A 14,366-nucleotide genomic window follows, 5' to 3' on the forward strand; every position below is an offset into this window, starting at 1 on the left:
GGTTCTCTCCAGATGAATGTGCGAGGGGAATCATTTTGCAAACTAAATCTGAACTGATCTGTGAAAGGACACCTTCCTCTGTTCCTTCAGGCTTCAATTTCGATGATGCTGACTCCACTGTGCACTGGATCAAGCGGGACACACATACTCGTAGAGAACAGCTGTCCTGAGTCTCCGGTACACAGTTTGGTGAGAGAAACTATAACCCCTGAGGTGACTGCAAGCTTTAAGGAAAGTTGTCTTGCAGGCATCGTCCGGTTTCGTCGTGCTGTTAAAGCCAGATATCGGCCCTGTTGTGGTGTTGCTACTCATTGACAACCTTGTTCTGGCCTACCATGAACATCTACTGTCAAAGCCTGGAAATGACTGTGGCACAGTCAACGCTGCCGTGACTTCAGTCTGTGTTTAACCTGCTAAAAGACGTTCGATTGATTCTCGCTGACGTCTTTGTGCCATGTTCTTAATGTACGTTGAACACTTTACCAAGAGATTGTCCTCCGATCACAATGAGCGTTCGATACAGAATGAGGAACTCTTGTTCTGATATATTGTGTTTTGTTTACCTTTCAATCACGGGCCTATTTGACACTAGCAGTACTGTTGCCTATGCTCGTAAGGTGAGTTACACTCCTTGGTGATTATGGTGATCGTGCAGGTCTCCCCCTTCCATGGACACTACCGTATTATGGTAAAGGAGTAATGACGTCGCCTGTGACTTCCTCGTTCAACATTCTCTGGAGCTCGAGGCAGTATCAATATGGCAGGAACGATCTTCTCACCCTCATTTTCTCTTTTCCATCAACAGCCTATTGAGATGGGTAGATTTTTTCCCCTTCAGTTCCTGAAATTTCCCGGCAGAGGGAAAATTCCCTCGGCTCAGAATATTCGGCGAAAGGGGATTCGGCAAAACGGGAATTCCCATTTCGCCGAAAATTTTGCCAAGGAGATATTTGTCTCTGGGGTATTCGGTGAAACAGTAGGTAATCATCGCCTACACTGATCACTATTTTCTAAATCATGAAAACTGGTACTATCCGTATTTATTTTAAGGCTTACTGTTTGCCCTTCTGCACATATTGTCTGTTTTCTGCTGCATTCCCGTAATTTGCATTTAACAAATTTCTTCTTTCTTTTTCATACAGGTAATCTTGAAATGACGGGAATGTTTACAACCATGTCAATATGACGCAAATACGAAAGTATCCCCCCACCACCAGTTTTGATTTTATCGCATGAAATACCAAAACATGATATGAAGTTAGTCTAATCTCGAGAGGAAGCTGGTTTGACATTGTGATGATTCGATAACAGCCCAAGTATTGCGAAATGACCTTTAGCCCTAGATCGCTTGTTTGATTAAAGAACACACTCGAATGGGAAACGTCACGTGCACCAAGTGGCATTACGTAATCTATCACATCAGTGATCCGTTGTGCATTTCTTGCTGCAATTGAAACGGAAGAGTTTGCAAGATGAAACACGAAAAACTCAACGATAAACTATCGCTTAAAGCTCGGGAATTAATGCTTGGCATTAAGGATGTAGGTTTGGCAAAAGACAACAAGACCAAATGCGTACTGACGCCACCATACTACGAGAAGAACTACGCTGAACGAATTCGCAATTTTGAAGTGAGGTCTGATGACGTTTGGGTTGTGAGTTTTCCGAAAGCAGGTGAGTAAGTGACACAAGTCGAACGTTTTTATTGTTTTTCTTTCTTGAGTTTTGTCCTGCGTATATTTATATCATCTGATATGGTCTTTTACTGTTTTGTTTACTGCACGTAGCGTTTCTGCCTCTTGGGTTAATCGCGACGATGAGGATTAAGGATGAACAGATGAATGGGATAAACACGAAACATCCACCGCGGTGGTAGTACATAGTGGTTCGATCAGATCTCACTTTAAATTGTAGGTCCAGTCCCCATTAGCTTTCCTGTGCATAAAGTGGACTTAAAATTACTCATGTAAAAAAGTTTGAACACCTCTAGCCAAGATTGTCCGATCCAGAATACGATTATCCATCGTCGATTGTTTGAAGTTTTCATTATTTTATATACTATAACTAACATTTAGACGTCGTTTTCTAAAGATTTTGCATTGTATTTTTCCTATTTTACGTCGCTTATCTTTTTCATTAGTCTAATCACGACGAAAAATGAATGATTAGCTGAAACTTATGAAGGGGTACTCACAAAAGAGTTCCCACGTCACGATTCGAACCTGGGACCGTCAGTGGCGAGATCAACACGTTTGATCACCGAAAGATTTTGAAGCACTGACACGTGTATTTACAGAGTAAGGGGTGGAGATGTCCTGCATAAAAATCCGTTTCGGAGAACGTAATGTAAAAGGTTTTCGTTTTCACTCAATTGTTAGCACAGAACCCTAATGGAACAGTTGGCTCGTCGTGTTCCAAGGGCTCGCGTTCGATCACCGGAGGCAGACCCCACTTTAAACTGTAGATAAAAGTCCAGATTAATCTATCTGAGCTTAGTGGACATAAAACAAACTTTTAGTCATGGACAATTTGCCGAGGAATACTTCCACTTCGCAATATTCTCCCAACTTTTAGCTACTACGTGGTATAAAGAATGATTGTCTCGATAACCATTTCCAAAGAAATTGGAAATTACTTAGGAGTAAGGTGATTTGTCTTCATTTTTTTCATATTTGTTCCCACACTGAGCCCTAGGCTGAACACAAGATACACGGCCTCCCCGATGGCGTATTGGTAACGCCGTCGTCTTAGCAAGGGATCCCGTGTTCGATACCCAGTGGAGACATACTGAACAGCGTTTCGGATATCACTTTAAAAACTGTAGGCCCAGTCAAGATTAGCCTATCTGCGCATAAAGTGAACTTAAAACAACAATTCAACTGAATCCAAGATATGTTATTGCAGGTAAATTTATTCGACTATTTTCATCCTGTGTTTTTAAGAAGTAGATTCTTAAGTATGCTAATGCAGAGGTTGTCAGCAGCTTGTTTGGTGTTTTGTTTCAATTCTTGAAACCCTCATTGCGTAAAACTAAGAGAATACACATGGCGATATAATGGACAATTCTACAACCACCCACCCACAGATACCAAACCAGACAACATTTGTGTTGCTGTAGATGAATACTGATGTATAATGATTCATCACATTCCTGTTGTCATAAATGTTTATTCCACTCATTCCCGACCTGTCACTAAGGAGCAGAACGTGGCATTGTTACTTTGTTGTGAAGTGATGCTGATAAATTGATCTATCACTGGCATGTGAAACGATAATATGCAGATGTTAGCTTGAACATCTGAATACACGAAACACATCTGTTAGTGAACACATCCAATAAGATTTGGGTACCTAAACTGGGGAAGCAAGGATTTACTTTTTCTTGATAGACTAGACTTAGCTATGGTCGCGGGGGCAAAATGTGGCGGGGGAACTGCCCCCTTTATTGGTCGTCACTGCATGTAACGCTCAAAATCGACAAAAAATTATATAATATGTCAAATGTTTAGAAGGATATTAAAGTTTAATGAAATTATTTTTATTTTTAAAGATCGAACTGCTTTGATGTTGAAGATTATACACAGTAGACACCAGCGACGGATTCGGCTGATTTGTTTTTTGGTCTGTCTGAATGCAGGGGTTATCAACTGCATCGTTTTATTTGAATTCAAAATCTTTATCCTCAGATTGCGTCATACAAAGTAAATGGCAATAATGACGGACAATTTACCTTGTAATACAGTGCGTTCGTTTTGGCTCTGGGCCGAGATAGCTCGTGAACAACTCTTATAACAGGTTCGTACTCGTTATGCAATATAAATATAATTGTCTACATGCTAAAGATACGTGCGTAAATAAGCGAGACTTAACGGGACGAAAATGCCGGCATCTGTACCATGTCACGTGCTATCTCGGCCAGTGACGTGCGGTGACGTCGACACTTGGGGTAGCAATCAGTGACGTGCTCAAAAAGGGGGTGGGTTGGTGTGGCTTATACCCCTCCCCCCTTTAGAGCCCAGTATTTCTAAAAATAGAACGTCAATAACAGGAAAAGATTGCAAAATGATGAATGAGTACTAAAAAAGTACACGTAACCCCCACCCCCATTTGAAAATAAAAAAGATTTGATTTGACTACTAAGCCAGAGATCCTGGGTTCGAATCTCGGCTTGGCCATGGGTATTCTTTGAGTGTGTCCCTTCATCAATTGTATTGTATCATCTTCGCGATTAGCCAAAAGTGGCGCAAAAGCGAAGTAAAATAAACCAAATCAAGCAACCAATCAATGATTTGTGTTTCTCACATTTGGTTAATTGCGAAGATGATACGATAAATTAATGAAGGAACAAACAGAATGAACACCCATGCCCAGGTCGGGGTTCAAACCCGGAACTCCTGGTGTCAGCCCCACAAAACAGGTAACAAAACACACTTTTTTGTAGTTTCTTCAATAATATTCATTTGGCTTCTTGAGTCCTGAGATATATTTTTCATTTCAAATTATTTCATTATTCACTGCAGAGTACAACACAGGAACAAGAATCCACGCTCATCACGGGTTCGAATTCCGGCCTGGATTGTTCGAGGTTCCTTCATTAATTTAATCACATCATCCTCATTTTCGCGATAACCAAATGTGGCAGAAAAGCGAAGTAAAATAAACCAAACCAACAACAATATGATTGTGCGATCTCTTGCCCAAATAAATACACCCGTTGGAGGCCAAGAGATTAGTATATTTAAAAAAAAACCACTACTGAAACGAGAGCGAGAGAGAACCTGAGCAAATATTTGTAATTTAATCATTATTATATTCCATATTTGAAAAACAAAACAAACAAAAAATAAAGAAAGCATAACATTATTGTCTGCACATAACGCGTTCCCATTTCATAAATAATAATATTACATCCCATATTATACATACTACATATTGTACAACGTGTAAAAGGTTGTGTAAATACAAAGAACATAAGTACTGCAGAAAATTTTCCCTTGAGTTCTTAGAGGATTTACAATGAAATCGAATGGAAACCAATCACCTATCTGTCCTATAGGAGATAGACTGGATGACCTGAAAGCACGGGCTTTCAACCATTGCAGCGGGGTTGAGGGGGCAAGGGAGGTAGAGGCAGAAATCTTCCCTTTTCCTCTGTAAACCCGTTTCTACCTGGAACTGCTAAGGCGGAAGAAGAGCGAGCTAGGCCAGTTTTCCCCTCGGATCGCAACGAGGGACGAGAAGCGCGTGAAAAAGAAAGTGTTGCATATGAACTGTGGCTTTAACAAGACAATAAATATTGTGATTTGAAAATAATTAAAGATGTGAGATTGATTAATCTATCTCTGCTAGACTAGCTACTCCTCAGTGCACGTCACTGATCTCGGCCCAGAGGCAAAACGAACGCACTGTATTACAAACTGCAGGTTTGCTATATCTGTAACTCACTTTCTGGCCAAGGCTTCAAAATGCTTATAAATCCCTTCCATAAACAGCCTATTAATAGAGACATTACCTATGATGATAATATGACTTGAAACATGATATTTTACAAACACGATTTCCGCAACTTCCTTGAAATTTTCATTCCAATTTGCCAGCAGCCCTTTGAAGAATTGTTTCGTTTCTTACAGGGACTACATGGACTCAAGAAATGGTTTGGTGTATAGCTAATAATGTGGATCTCGAAGGAGCTAAGAAAGGCCTGTTTGAAAGATTCCCTTTCCTTGAGTAAGTATGAAACAACACATCCAGGATCTGATCCATCTTTAGTTATGATTTCATGCTATTACGTTGAAAAATTCAAGCACATTGGAGTGAAAGCCACTTACAGGGCTACAGGAATTGCACATTTGAGTCTGTTTTCACCAGTATTGACCCCAGAAAAGAATTAGGAGTCAAAGTGGATGACAAGCGTGACAAACATTGTCAGACGTTCGAAAGTTAACGCAGAAAATTATATACACGGTGATTCAAAAGTCCGATCTCATAGGTCAGCTCCGTTATTAGTGCACACAGCGAGAAATGAAAAGATCCAAAGTTGTTGACAATATGTGATTTCAATCTAAAGTACTTGAATTCTCGACGTAGCATGCAACGTTGAGGCTGACTGGTGTTATGCACCTTTTCTAGTAGTCTGGAAGTTAAGGGGGTGGCTGCGAATGTCGTATGTTCACGTCTTTTACTATTTCACTCTGCTTGTAATTATCGTCATCATTTTTTAAAATTTACCAAGTACAGTGTAGTATTGCGCTGACATACCGTATTCCGGACTAACCTTTCGCTTTGTGCACTAATTATAATCACGCAATTATCCTATCAGACCGGACTTTTTGAATCACCCTGTATAGGACAATAATATCATGATATATGGAGAGGTGACCAAGACGTGGCTCATTTTCGTCACATTTTAGCTTCGCCATTAGTTTTCGAATACATAAAGAGCATTCTGTGAAATTATGCTGTGTCAAGAAATCCGAATTCTCAATTGTTTTGCTGTTGATTGCACTGCGTAACAAGGCTTTTTCATTGTTGTTATTAGCAAGAATTGTTAACTCTCGGTTTTGTTTTCTTGTACAGAATATCGTCTCTGGAATTATTATCACCTGACATTGAATCATTACCAGACAGCTTAAAGGACACGATCCAGTTAACAGAGCAGATGTCCTCGCCTCGCTTCATCAAGAGCCATCTCCCTTGGAGCCTTTTACCTACCCAGCTAGAAGAACGGAAACCGAAAGTATGTATGGATTGTCTCACTGTTGCTGTTATTATTACACTGAATGGCATTTTTATCTACAGTAACATTTTCCAAGTTACAAGTCCCGAAATATTTTAATGCTTTCATTCCTCCATGGACGTTGGACGGGGTGGGGGTGGTGAACGAACCGGTCCGTCGACCCTCCCTATAAATTGGCATCGTTAATTTTAAGTTGCATAAAATAAGAAAGTTTGTTATTTTTATGGTTAATAAAATAAATTAAACTCAGACAGTATTATAACAGAATAATCAACGTAAGATCTACGTTAGAGTGAAAAAATGTTTAAAATGCAGGAACGAGGTTATGTTGTTTTTCACATTTTACCATCTAAATGAGTTCACAGATTTCAAATCCCCTCCCTCCCCCCAATCGAGTTTTATGTGAGAGGTCAAACTAATTTTTTTTCTCTTTTAAAGCTTTTTCTTGTATTTTGTATATTTTCATCGCTTTTAGGCCACTTTTTCCTAATGACGACGATGACAATGAGTGATGATTAGATGAAATTGATAAACGAACACTCACATACAGGGTGATTCTAAAGGTATAGTACAAACGAAAACCACAGATACCTCCCATGAAATAGAGACGAAAGTTCCCCTTCCACTTTGCCGAGAGATGCCTCCGTGAGGAGCTAGACAACGCCGAAAACGTGTGAAAATGAACTTCACACCTCTGTACAGCCAGTACCAGTGAAGATAGAAAGGCGGAACAAACGAAGTCAAAAGGAACACCAAAGTCGCCCATCCGAAAAACACTAGGCGGCAGCTGCGCAACGCATGCGCATGGGGTTCCACAAAGGAAATAGGAGTGTCCCGCAAGACAAGTGAAGGGAAAGAGTAGCGATCGACAACGGTAGGGACAAAAGAAGCAATGAAGCATGAAGTAGCAATTGCACAGCGGGAAACAAACACATGCAGCGCGTGGGGAGTCCCCAAACACAGTGGGGAGACACCGCAGCAAGAACAAAGCACGGTTCAACAAAAGAGAAAGAGGACCGGACGGGGAATGGTACCTGTCAAGGAGACAACAAATGCGGGACGAGGGATTCCCCGTAGCAGCACCGAGGGGATGTCACACAGAGGTCGTGCGCCAGCAGGACAAACACAGCAACTACGGGCACAGGAGGTTTATTGCCACGCAAAGGTGCACTTACAGATAGGAATAGTACGTAGTACGTAGTCGTACCCCGGACTGACGTTGTTACAAAAGTTGCTCAAATTGACGACCACCACATTCAATGCAGGCATTGCAGCGTCGCAGGAAATTCTGGCGAACCCTATCAAAAATCCCTGGCATGGTACACACCTCGGCCGATGCTGCAAGTATCGGCGCTACCAATGTTTCCTTGTCAGGCACCGGGGTCTCGTAGACGAGTGTTTTCACATGGCCCCACAAGAAGAAATCCATAATCCATTGGTGTGAGGTCAGGCGAACGGGCGGGCCAGGGGACGGGGCCCTCTCTGCCGATCCAGCGCTGTGGGTAGGTACGGTGCAAAAGGGTTCGCACTGTGCCATCAAAATGTGCAGGCGCTCCATCTAATTGAAACCACATACGATGTCGCACGTTGAGGGGTACATCTTCTAGCAGCTCTCGAAGGACCGATGCAAGAAAGGTGCGATAGAGGCGGCCATTTAAACGTGGTGGCAGCAGGTATGGACCGATAATCTGTTCATCGATGATACCTGCCCAGATATTCACTGCAAACTGGGTCTGATGGTGCACCTCGACTGCTGCATGTGGATTTTCATAATCCCACACATGGCTGTTTCGGCAATTGAAGATGCCCTCACGGGTGAATGTTGCCTCGTCCGTGAAAAGCACATGGCTCCAAAAACGGGGATCGTCGGTACAAAACTGCAACAGTCGTTGACAGAATTCCACACGTCGTGGGTAATCCCCAGCCTGCAACGCGTGGACTCGCTGTGGATGATAGGGATACAGCAGATCATCATGAAGGACACGCCACACTGTCGACTGTGATACTCCCACTGCACGTGCAATGCTACGGGTGCTAGTGGACGGTGTGTCGTCCACGCGAGCAAGTACGTCCTCCTCGACCGCCGCGGTGCGCACATGTCTTGGGTGACCGACATGATGGCCTGCACGTAACACACCCGATTCACCAAGGGTACGGTGCACGTTCGAAAACAACCTGCTGTCGGGTTGTCGCCTCTCCGGATACCGTCCGCGATAAAGGCGTGCAGCTGCTCGGCCATTGCCATCTGCAAGGCCGTAGACAAAATGCATGTCTCTCAGTTCTACAAATGTGTAGCGTTCCATGGTACGGTGAGGATAGTGCCAATTATGGAATACTGTACTGCAGTGCACAGGTGGCACACACACACACACTGGTCACAACGGCTTCGAAACAACGTACTCAATTGTCGTACGTCAAGCACACCACCACCGCACCGGCTCTTTCACTGACACGCTCCCTGACGCTGCACTTCCAATCAGCCCACACGTCCGCACGGCGCTGTGGTACAATCAGCTGACGTTCCTGAGCCACCCGTGCCTGTGCTCTTCACTACCTGACCACTGCCGTCAGGTGGGGCTATGTACTCTGGGGCCTTGTCATCGTGGAACACATGTAGCGTCCTTCATTCTTGCCCCATTCACCCACAACACTTACTTCGTCCGTCTTGCTCGAGCCGACGGGGAGCACTACGTACGATCGTGTGGTGTTTGTGTACACCAATGTAGGGTAACCCAGCAGTTGAACAGACGTGCATACCCCCACGTAGCTTCATTACACGATTGTCCCACGCAGTTTATCTGTCCAGCCTTGCTCGGCCCGGTCTCACACCCACGCGGCAGTGTGCGGCTGCGGTGGTGTGAGAGGCCACGCTTGGTTTCAGAGCGGAAGGCTGCGGCCGAGGAGGGACTCGAGTTGTTCGGCTGGGGTTGCGCTCGGAAGCAAGCAGCCGCGTCAGGTGTGGGCACGGTGGACCTGGTGATCGGGATGGAAACATTCCGACCTCGTCCATTAGTGTCGTCCACCGTACGGAGTGGTGGGGTCCGTACGACACTCCACCAGCCTTTCGCCCGCTCCCACCCAGCGATGTGCCTCCGGCTTCATTTCTAAGAGGCTGATTGGGCCCCATCACGACGTTTGTAACAACGTCTGTACGGGGTACGTGGTCCTATCTGCACGTGCACCTTTCATTGGCAATAACCTCCTGTGCCCGTAGTTGCTGTGTTTGTCCTGCTGGCGAACGACCTCTGTGTGACATCCCATCGGTGCTGAGTAGTTGTATTGATGATATTATAAACCCAGGAAAGGAAGAGCCCCCCTCAAGCAGGTTTGGCTATACTTAAAACAAGCTCAACATGCCCATATGAGTTTTTTGCTCTAGTGTGGAACCCTGCCTAATCCAAGATTTTTGTAAAAATGCCCTCTGGAATTTTTTGTGAAAGGAAGAGCCCCCTCAGATTGATTTGTCTATACTTACAAAAATTGCATCAGCCAAATTTTTGTCCATAAACTTGTCAAAAATTGATATTTTTTTGGCTACACCTGAAATTAAGCAAAAACCCATACCCACCTATACATATTTACTTCAGGTTTAAGTTCAATTGGATACCAGGTTCAATTGTTTATCTAATATTAAAACAATGCAATTCTTCTAGAATTGCTCCGTGATTCTCTCATTTCTTATATTATATGTTTGCATGTTTCTCCTCTGTGGCAATGTGTGCAATTCCCGAGACGGTAGTATTGATTTTTGCTTTGCATGTTTCTCCTCACCGCCAGTACTTACAGAAATTCCTGAGTATTGCATCAGCCAGTATTGTGAGAGTGGCTGAGGAGAATAGATGTGTTGATACAGTGCTTCTCATACTTACAGGCCTGTTTGGTTTAATTGAACAATATTGTTGTAATCCACTCATATTTAGAGTCAAGCTTATATTTGTCCCAGCCTGTTATACAAAAATCAATACATAACAAGGTCATTGCCATTCAAGATATGCATGTTTGTGCAGGTATTTGCGCTGGGTCAGTGTGAATGAATATTTATTCTCTTTTTCCACTTGTAAGCTATTGGCTTTACAACCTGTCATAATAAGCATGGAGTTTTGAATTGAACCCCAGGAAATTTTATATAAATACCAAAGCCAAAAAATATTAACACACATACACACACATATACACACACACACAAATCACACTGCTGAACCCAACTGATATTTTTTATTCAGTATAAAGTTTTGAATTGAAACCCAGGAAATTGTATATAATAAACAACAGCAAAAATGCCAAATCAAAAATATTGTAATCAATGCAATAAAAATATATTTAGCTCTAATTGGGCCAGACACCAAAAGATTTGTAACCCAGACAAATACAGAACCCCCACAAAAATATGCCCCAAATGCAATAGAAAATACAGCATGCAATACTTCACATATAAACATAAAGGTACTTGCTCTGCACAGTCATCAACATTGCCCCCACAAGCATCTACATCTGGTCTGAAAAGAAAGCATGAAGCACCTCTTAATGCCAGAGCAGCAAAGCAGCCACGCTATGAACCCATCCATAGCAGTTTTAATGGCCAATTAAGAGATCACCGGTTTGTATCAGAGCCAAGATGTGGTATTCAGAATTTTTTGAGCAGTGTAAATCCTGATCTGCAGGCAATTCTTAATGCACAAAATGGCTCTTATAAGCTGTCCCTCAAATTGTATACTCAATATAAGAAACCAAATGGCACAAAATTTACACAGCCCCACATAACAGAAACTGTACCTGTATATTCAAATGCAAATTCAGAGAAAATAATAAGCAGGTTGATAGATCAATTGAATATTAAACACTCTGAATTTGCAGCAAAAGAGTCTGGATGGAACCTATGCGGTTCTCCACACAAGTTATATGTTAATATTTCTGAATTCAGCCCATTACAAGGATCTACATATCTGCCATTACCTGATAATATTAAAAACAAAAGAGCCGTGGTCAATATTGAAAAGACCGACCAGAAATGCTTTTTGTGGTGTATATTAGCTGCTTTGTATCCAGTTTCAAGGCATCCTGAGAGAATAAATTATTACAAACAACATGAACATCAATTTGATGATGCAATGGAGGGTTTAGAATATCCAATGTCTGTTCAGAATATTGATAAATTTGAAAAAAAGGCCAGGCATATCAATGGCAAACAATTATCTATTAATGTATTTATTTGTTCCAGTGGCAATTGCTTGATAGAACCTCTCAGAATCAGTACATTTGATGATGATTCTGCTGTTCCGATTGATTTGCTCTTAATTGAACGGGATGGCACATATCATTATACTCTGATACATAATCTTGAAGCTTTAGTGAGAACACAACTAGACAAATCTAATAGAATATTCAAGTTGTGCAGAAGATGTTTAAGTGTATTTGATGGTCAAAAAATGGTAAATAGGGTTCGGGAAGAAAATGCAGAAATTGCCAAAAACAAGTTAATTGAGCATCTGAAATATTGTGGCAACCATAAACCTGTTCATATGGTGATGCCCAATCCAAGTGAAAAAGCAAAATTCAATAAGTTTGAAGCCTTGTTGGAACACCCAGCATATATTGTCTGTGATTTTGAATCAATTCTCAAATCTCTTGCATCCTGCAATCCAGATCCTGAAGAATCTTCAATTACACCATACCAGCTACATGAACCTTCCAGTTTTTGTTATGTGATTGTACAGGATGGTGTTGTTACTAAAAAAGATTCATACATGGGACCAGATGCCATCAAAATATTTGCACATAGAATAGAAAATGAGTGCCGTGACATAGCATCTAACATCTTATTAAAATCAAAACCCATGTTGCCTTTAACAGATAAACAGATTGAAGATTTCAACAAAGCAGAAAAATGCCCGGTATGTGATTCTGAATTTTCAGATACAAATATCAAGGTGAAACACCATTCTCATACAGATGGTAAATTCTTAATGGCCCTGTGTAATAGCTGTAATATTAAGATCAAGAGACCAAGATTTGTCCCCATATTTTGCCATGGAGCATCCAATTATGATTTCCATCATTTGATCAGATATGAGGGGTTTGACAAGCAGAATTTAAATATTTTAGCTGAAAATGATGAGAAATATATTGCTATTAGCAAAATAATTAAAGTTAATGGTGTTCCTATTCACATAAGATTTCTTGATTCTTACAGAATTTTATCGGCTAGCCTGGCTACACTGGCCACTCAATTATCTGATGATCAATTCAAAATTACATGTGCCTTGTTTCCAAATCAGGACCTGAAATTAATTAGGCGGAAGGGTGTATATCCATATGATTATGTTACAGATTTTTCTAAATTTGATGAGTGTTCCCTGCCACCAAAAGAACAGTTTTACAGCAAAATCAGTGGATCTGGAATCACTGATGAAGATTATCACCATGCCCAATTGATGTGGAACAATTTAAAATGCCAGACATTTGGTGATTATCACATGGCTTATTTGAAACTTGATGTGACCCTCTTAGCTGATATAATGCAGGCATTCAGAAAATCTTCTATGCAAAATTATAAACTGGACCCAGTGTATTTTTACAGTGCCCCGGGCCTAGCATGGTCTGCAATGTTTTTAAACACCAAAAAGCAATTGGATCTGATCCCAGATCAAAATAAGTATCTGTTTATGGAGGAAGATATAAGAGGGGGGATGGTGCAATGTTCCCAGAGATATGCCAGAGCAAATAACAAATATATGCCTGATTATGATCCAGAATTGCCATCAAATTATATATTGTATGTAGATGCAAACAGCCTGTATGGTCATGCCATGATGCAAAAACTGCCATATGCAGGGCTTGAATGGGTTGAAGATTTTAATATTGAAGATCTTAAGAATTTTGATGACAGTGACTATGGTCTATTCTTAGAGGTTGATCTGACAATTCCTGATAATTTACATAACAAATTTTCTGATCTGCCCCCAATTCCCGAGGTTAAGTGCTCACCTGGCTCTAAACAGAAGAAATTGATGATGACACTGGAGCCAAAACAAGGCTATGTCATATATTACAAAAACCTCCAGTTCCTGATGAAACATGGTGTTCAAGTGACCAAAATTGGCAAAGTTTTGAGGTTCAGGCACTCAGAATGGTTGAAATCATATATTAATACAAACACGGAGCTTCGAACATCTGCAAAGAGCCAATTTGATAAGGCCTTGTTTAAATTGATGGTCAATTCTGTATATGGCAAAACAATTGAAAATGTCAGAAAACATACCGATGTTAAAATAATTACTGACCCCAGCCTGAGCAAAAAATTGGTTGCAAAGCCTAATTTCAATTATAGAAGAATTTATGATGAAAATATGGCACTTTTTAATATGAAAAAAAAACAAAGATTAAGTTTGATAAACCTATTTATGTAGGGGCTGCAATATTGGAATTGGCCAAATCACATATGTTAACATTGTATTATGATGTCTTGAAACCTTTTTATGGTGATTGTGTAAAATTGATGTACATGGACACGGATAGTTTTATTCTTGATATTAAAACAGAAGATGTTTATCAAGATATGTCACAGCCTGAATTGTTTAAATATTTTGACACCAGTGAAGATACAAAGATTCAACACCACCACAACAAAAAG

The 14,366-nt window shown here is 41.2% G+C and overlaps 1 protein-coding gene across 1 annotated transcript in view; it reads left to right on the top strand.

Moving 5' to 3' along the window:
* The first annotated feature begins 1,418 nt into the window (after positions 1-1,418).
* Positions 1,419-14,366, top strand: part of LOC145991089 (luciferin sulfotransferase-like) — a 32,989-nt gene continuing 20,041 nt past the window's right edge. Inside the window, exons 1-3 of the mRNA XM_083126821.1 lie at positions 1,419-1,674; positions 5,631-5,727; positions 6,577-6,736. Coding sequence (XP_082982947.1) covers positions 1,473-1,674; positions 5,631-5,727; positions 6,577-6,736 — 459 coding nt within the window. The 5' untranslated portion in view covers positions 1,419-1,472. The remainder of the gene's footprint in view (positions 1,675-5,630; positions 5,728-6,576; positions 6,737-14,366) is intronic.

This window comes from Lepisma saccharinum, chromosome 8 (assembly GCF_977018435.1).
Source record: "Lepisma saccharinum chromosome 8, izLepSacc3.1, whole genome shotgun sequence".
NCBI lineage: Eukaryota > Metazoa > Arthropoda > Insecta > Zygentoma > Lepismatidae > Lepisma > Lepisma saccharinum.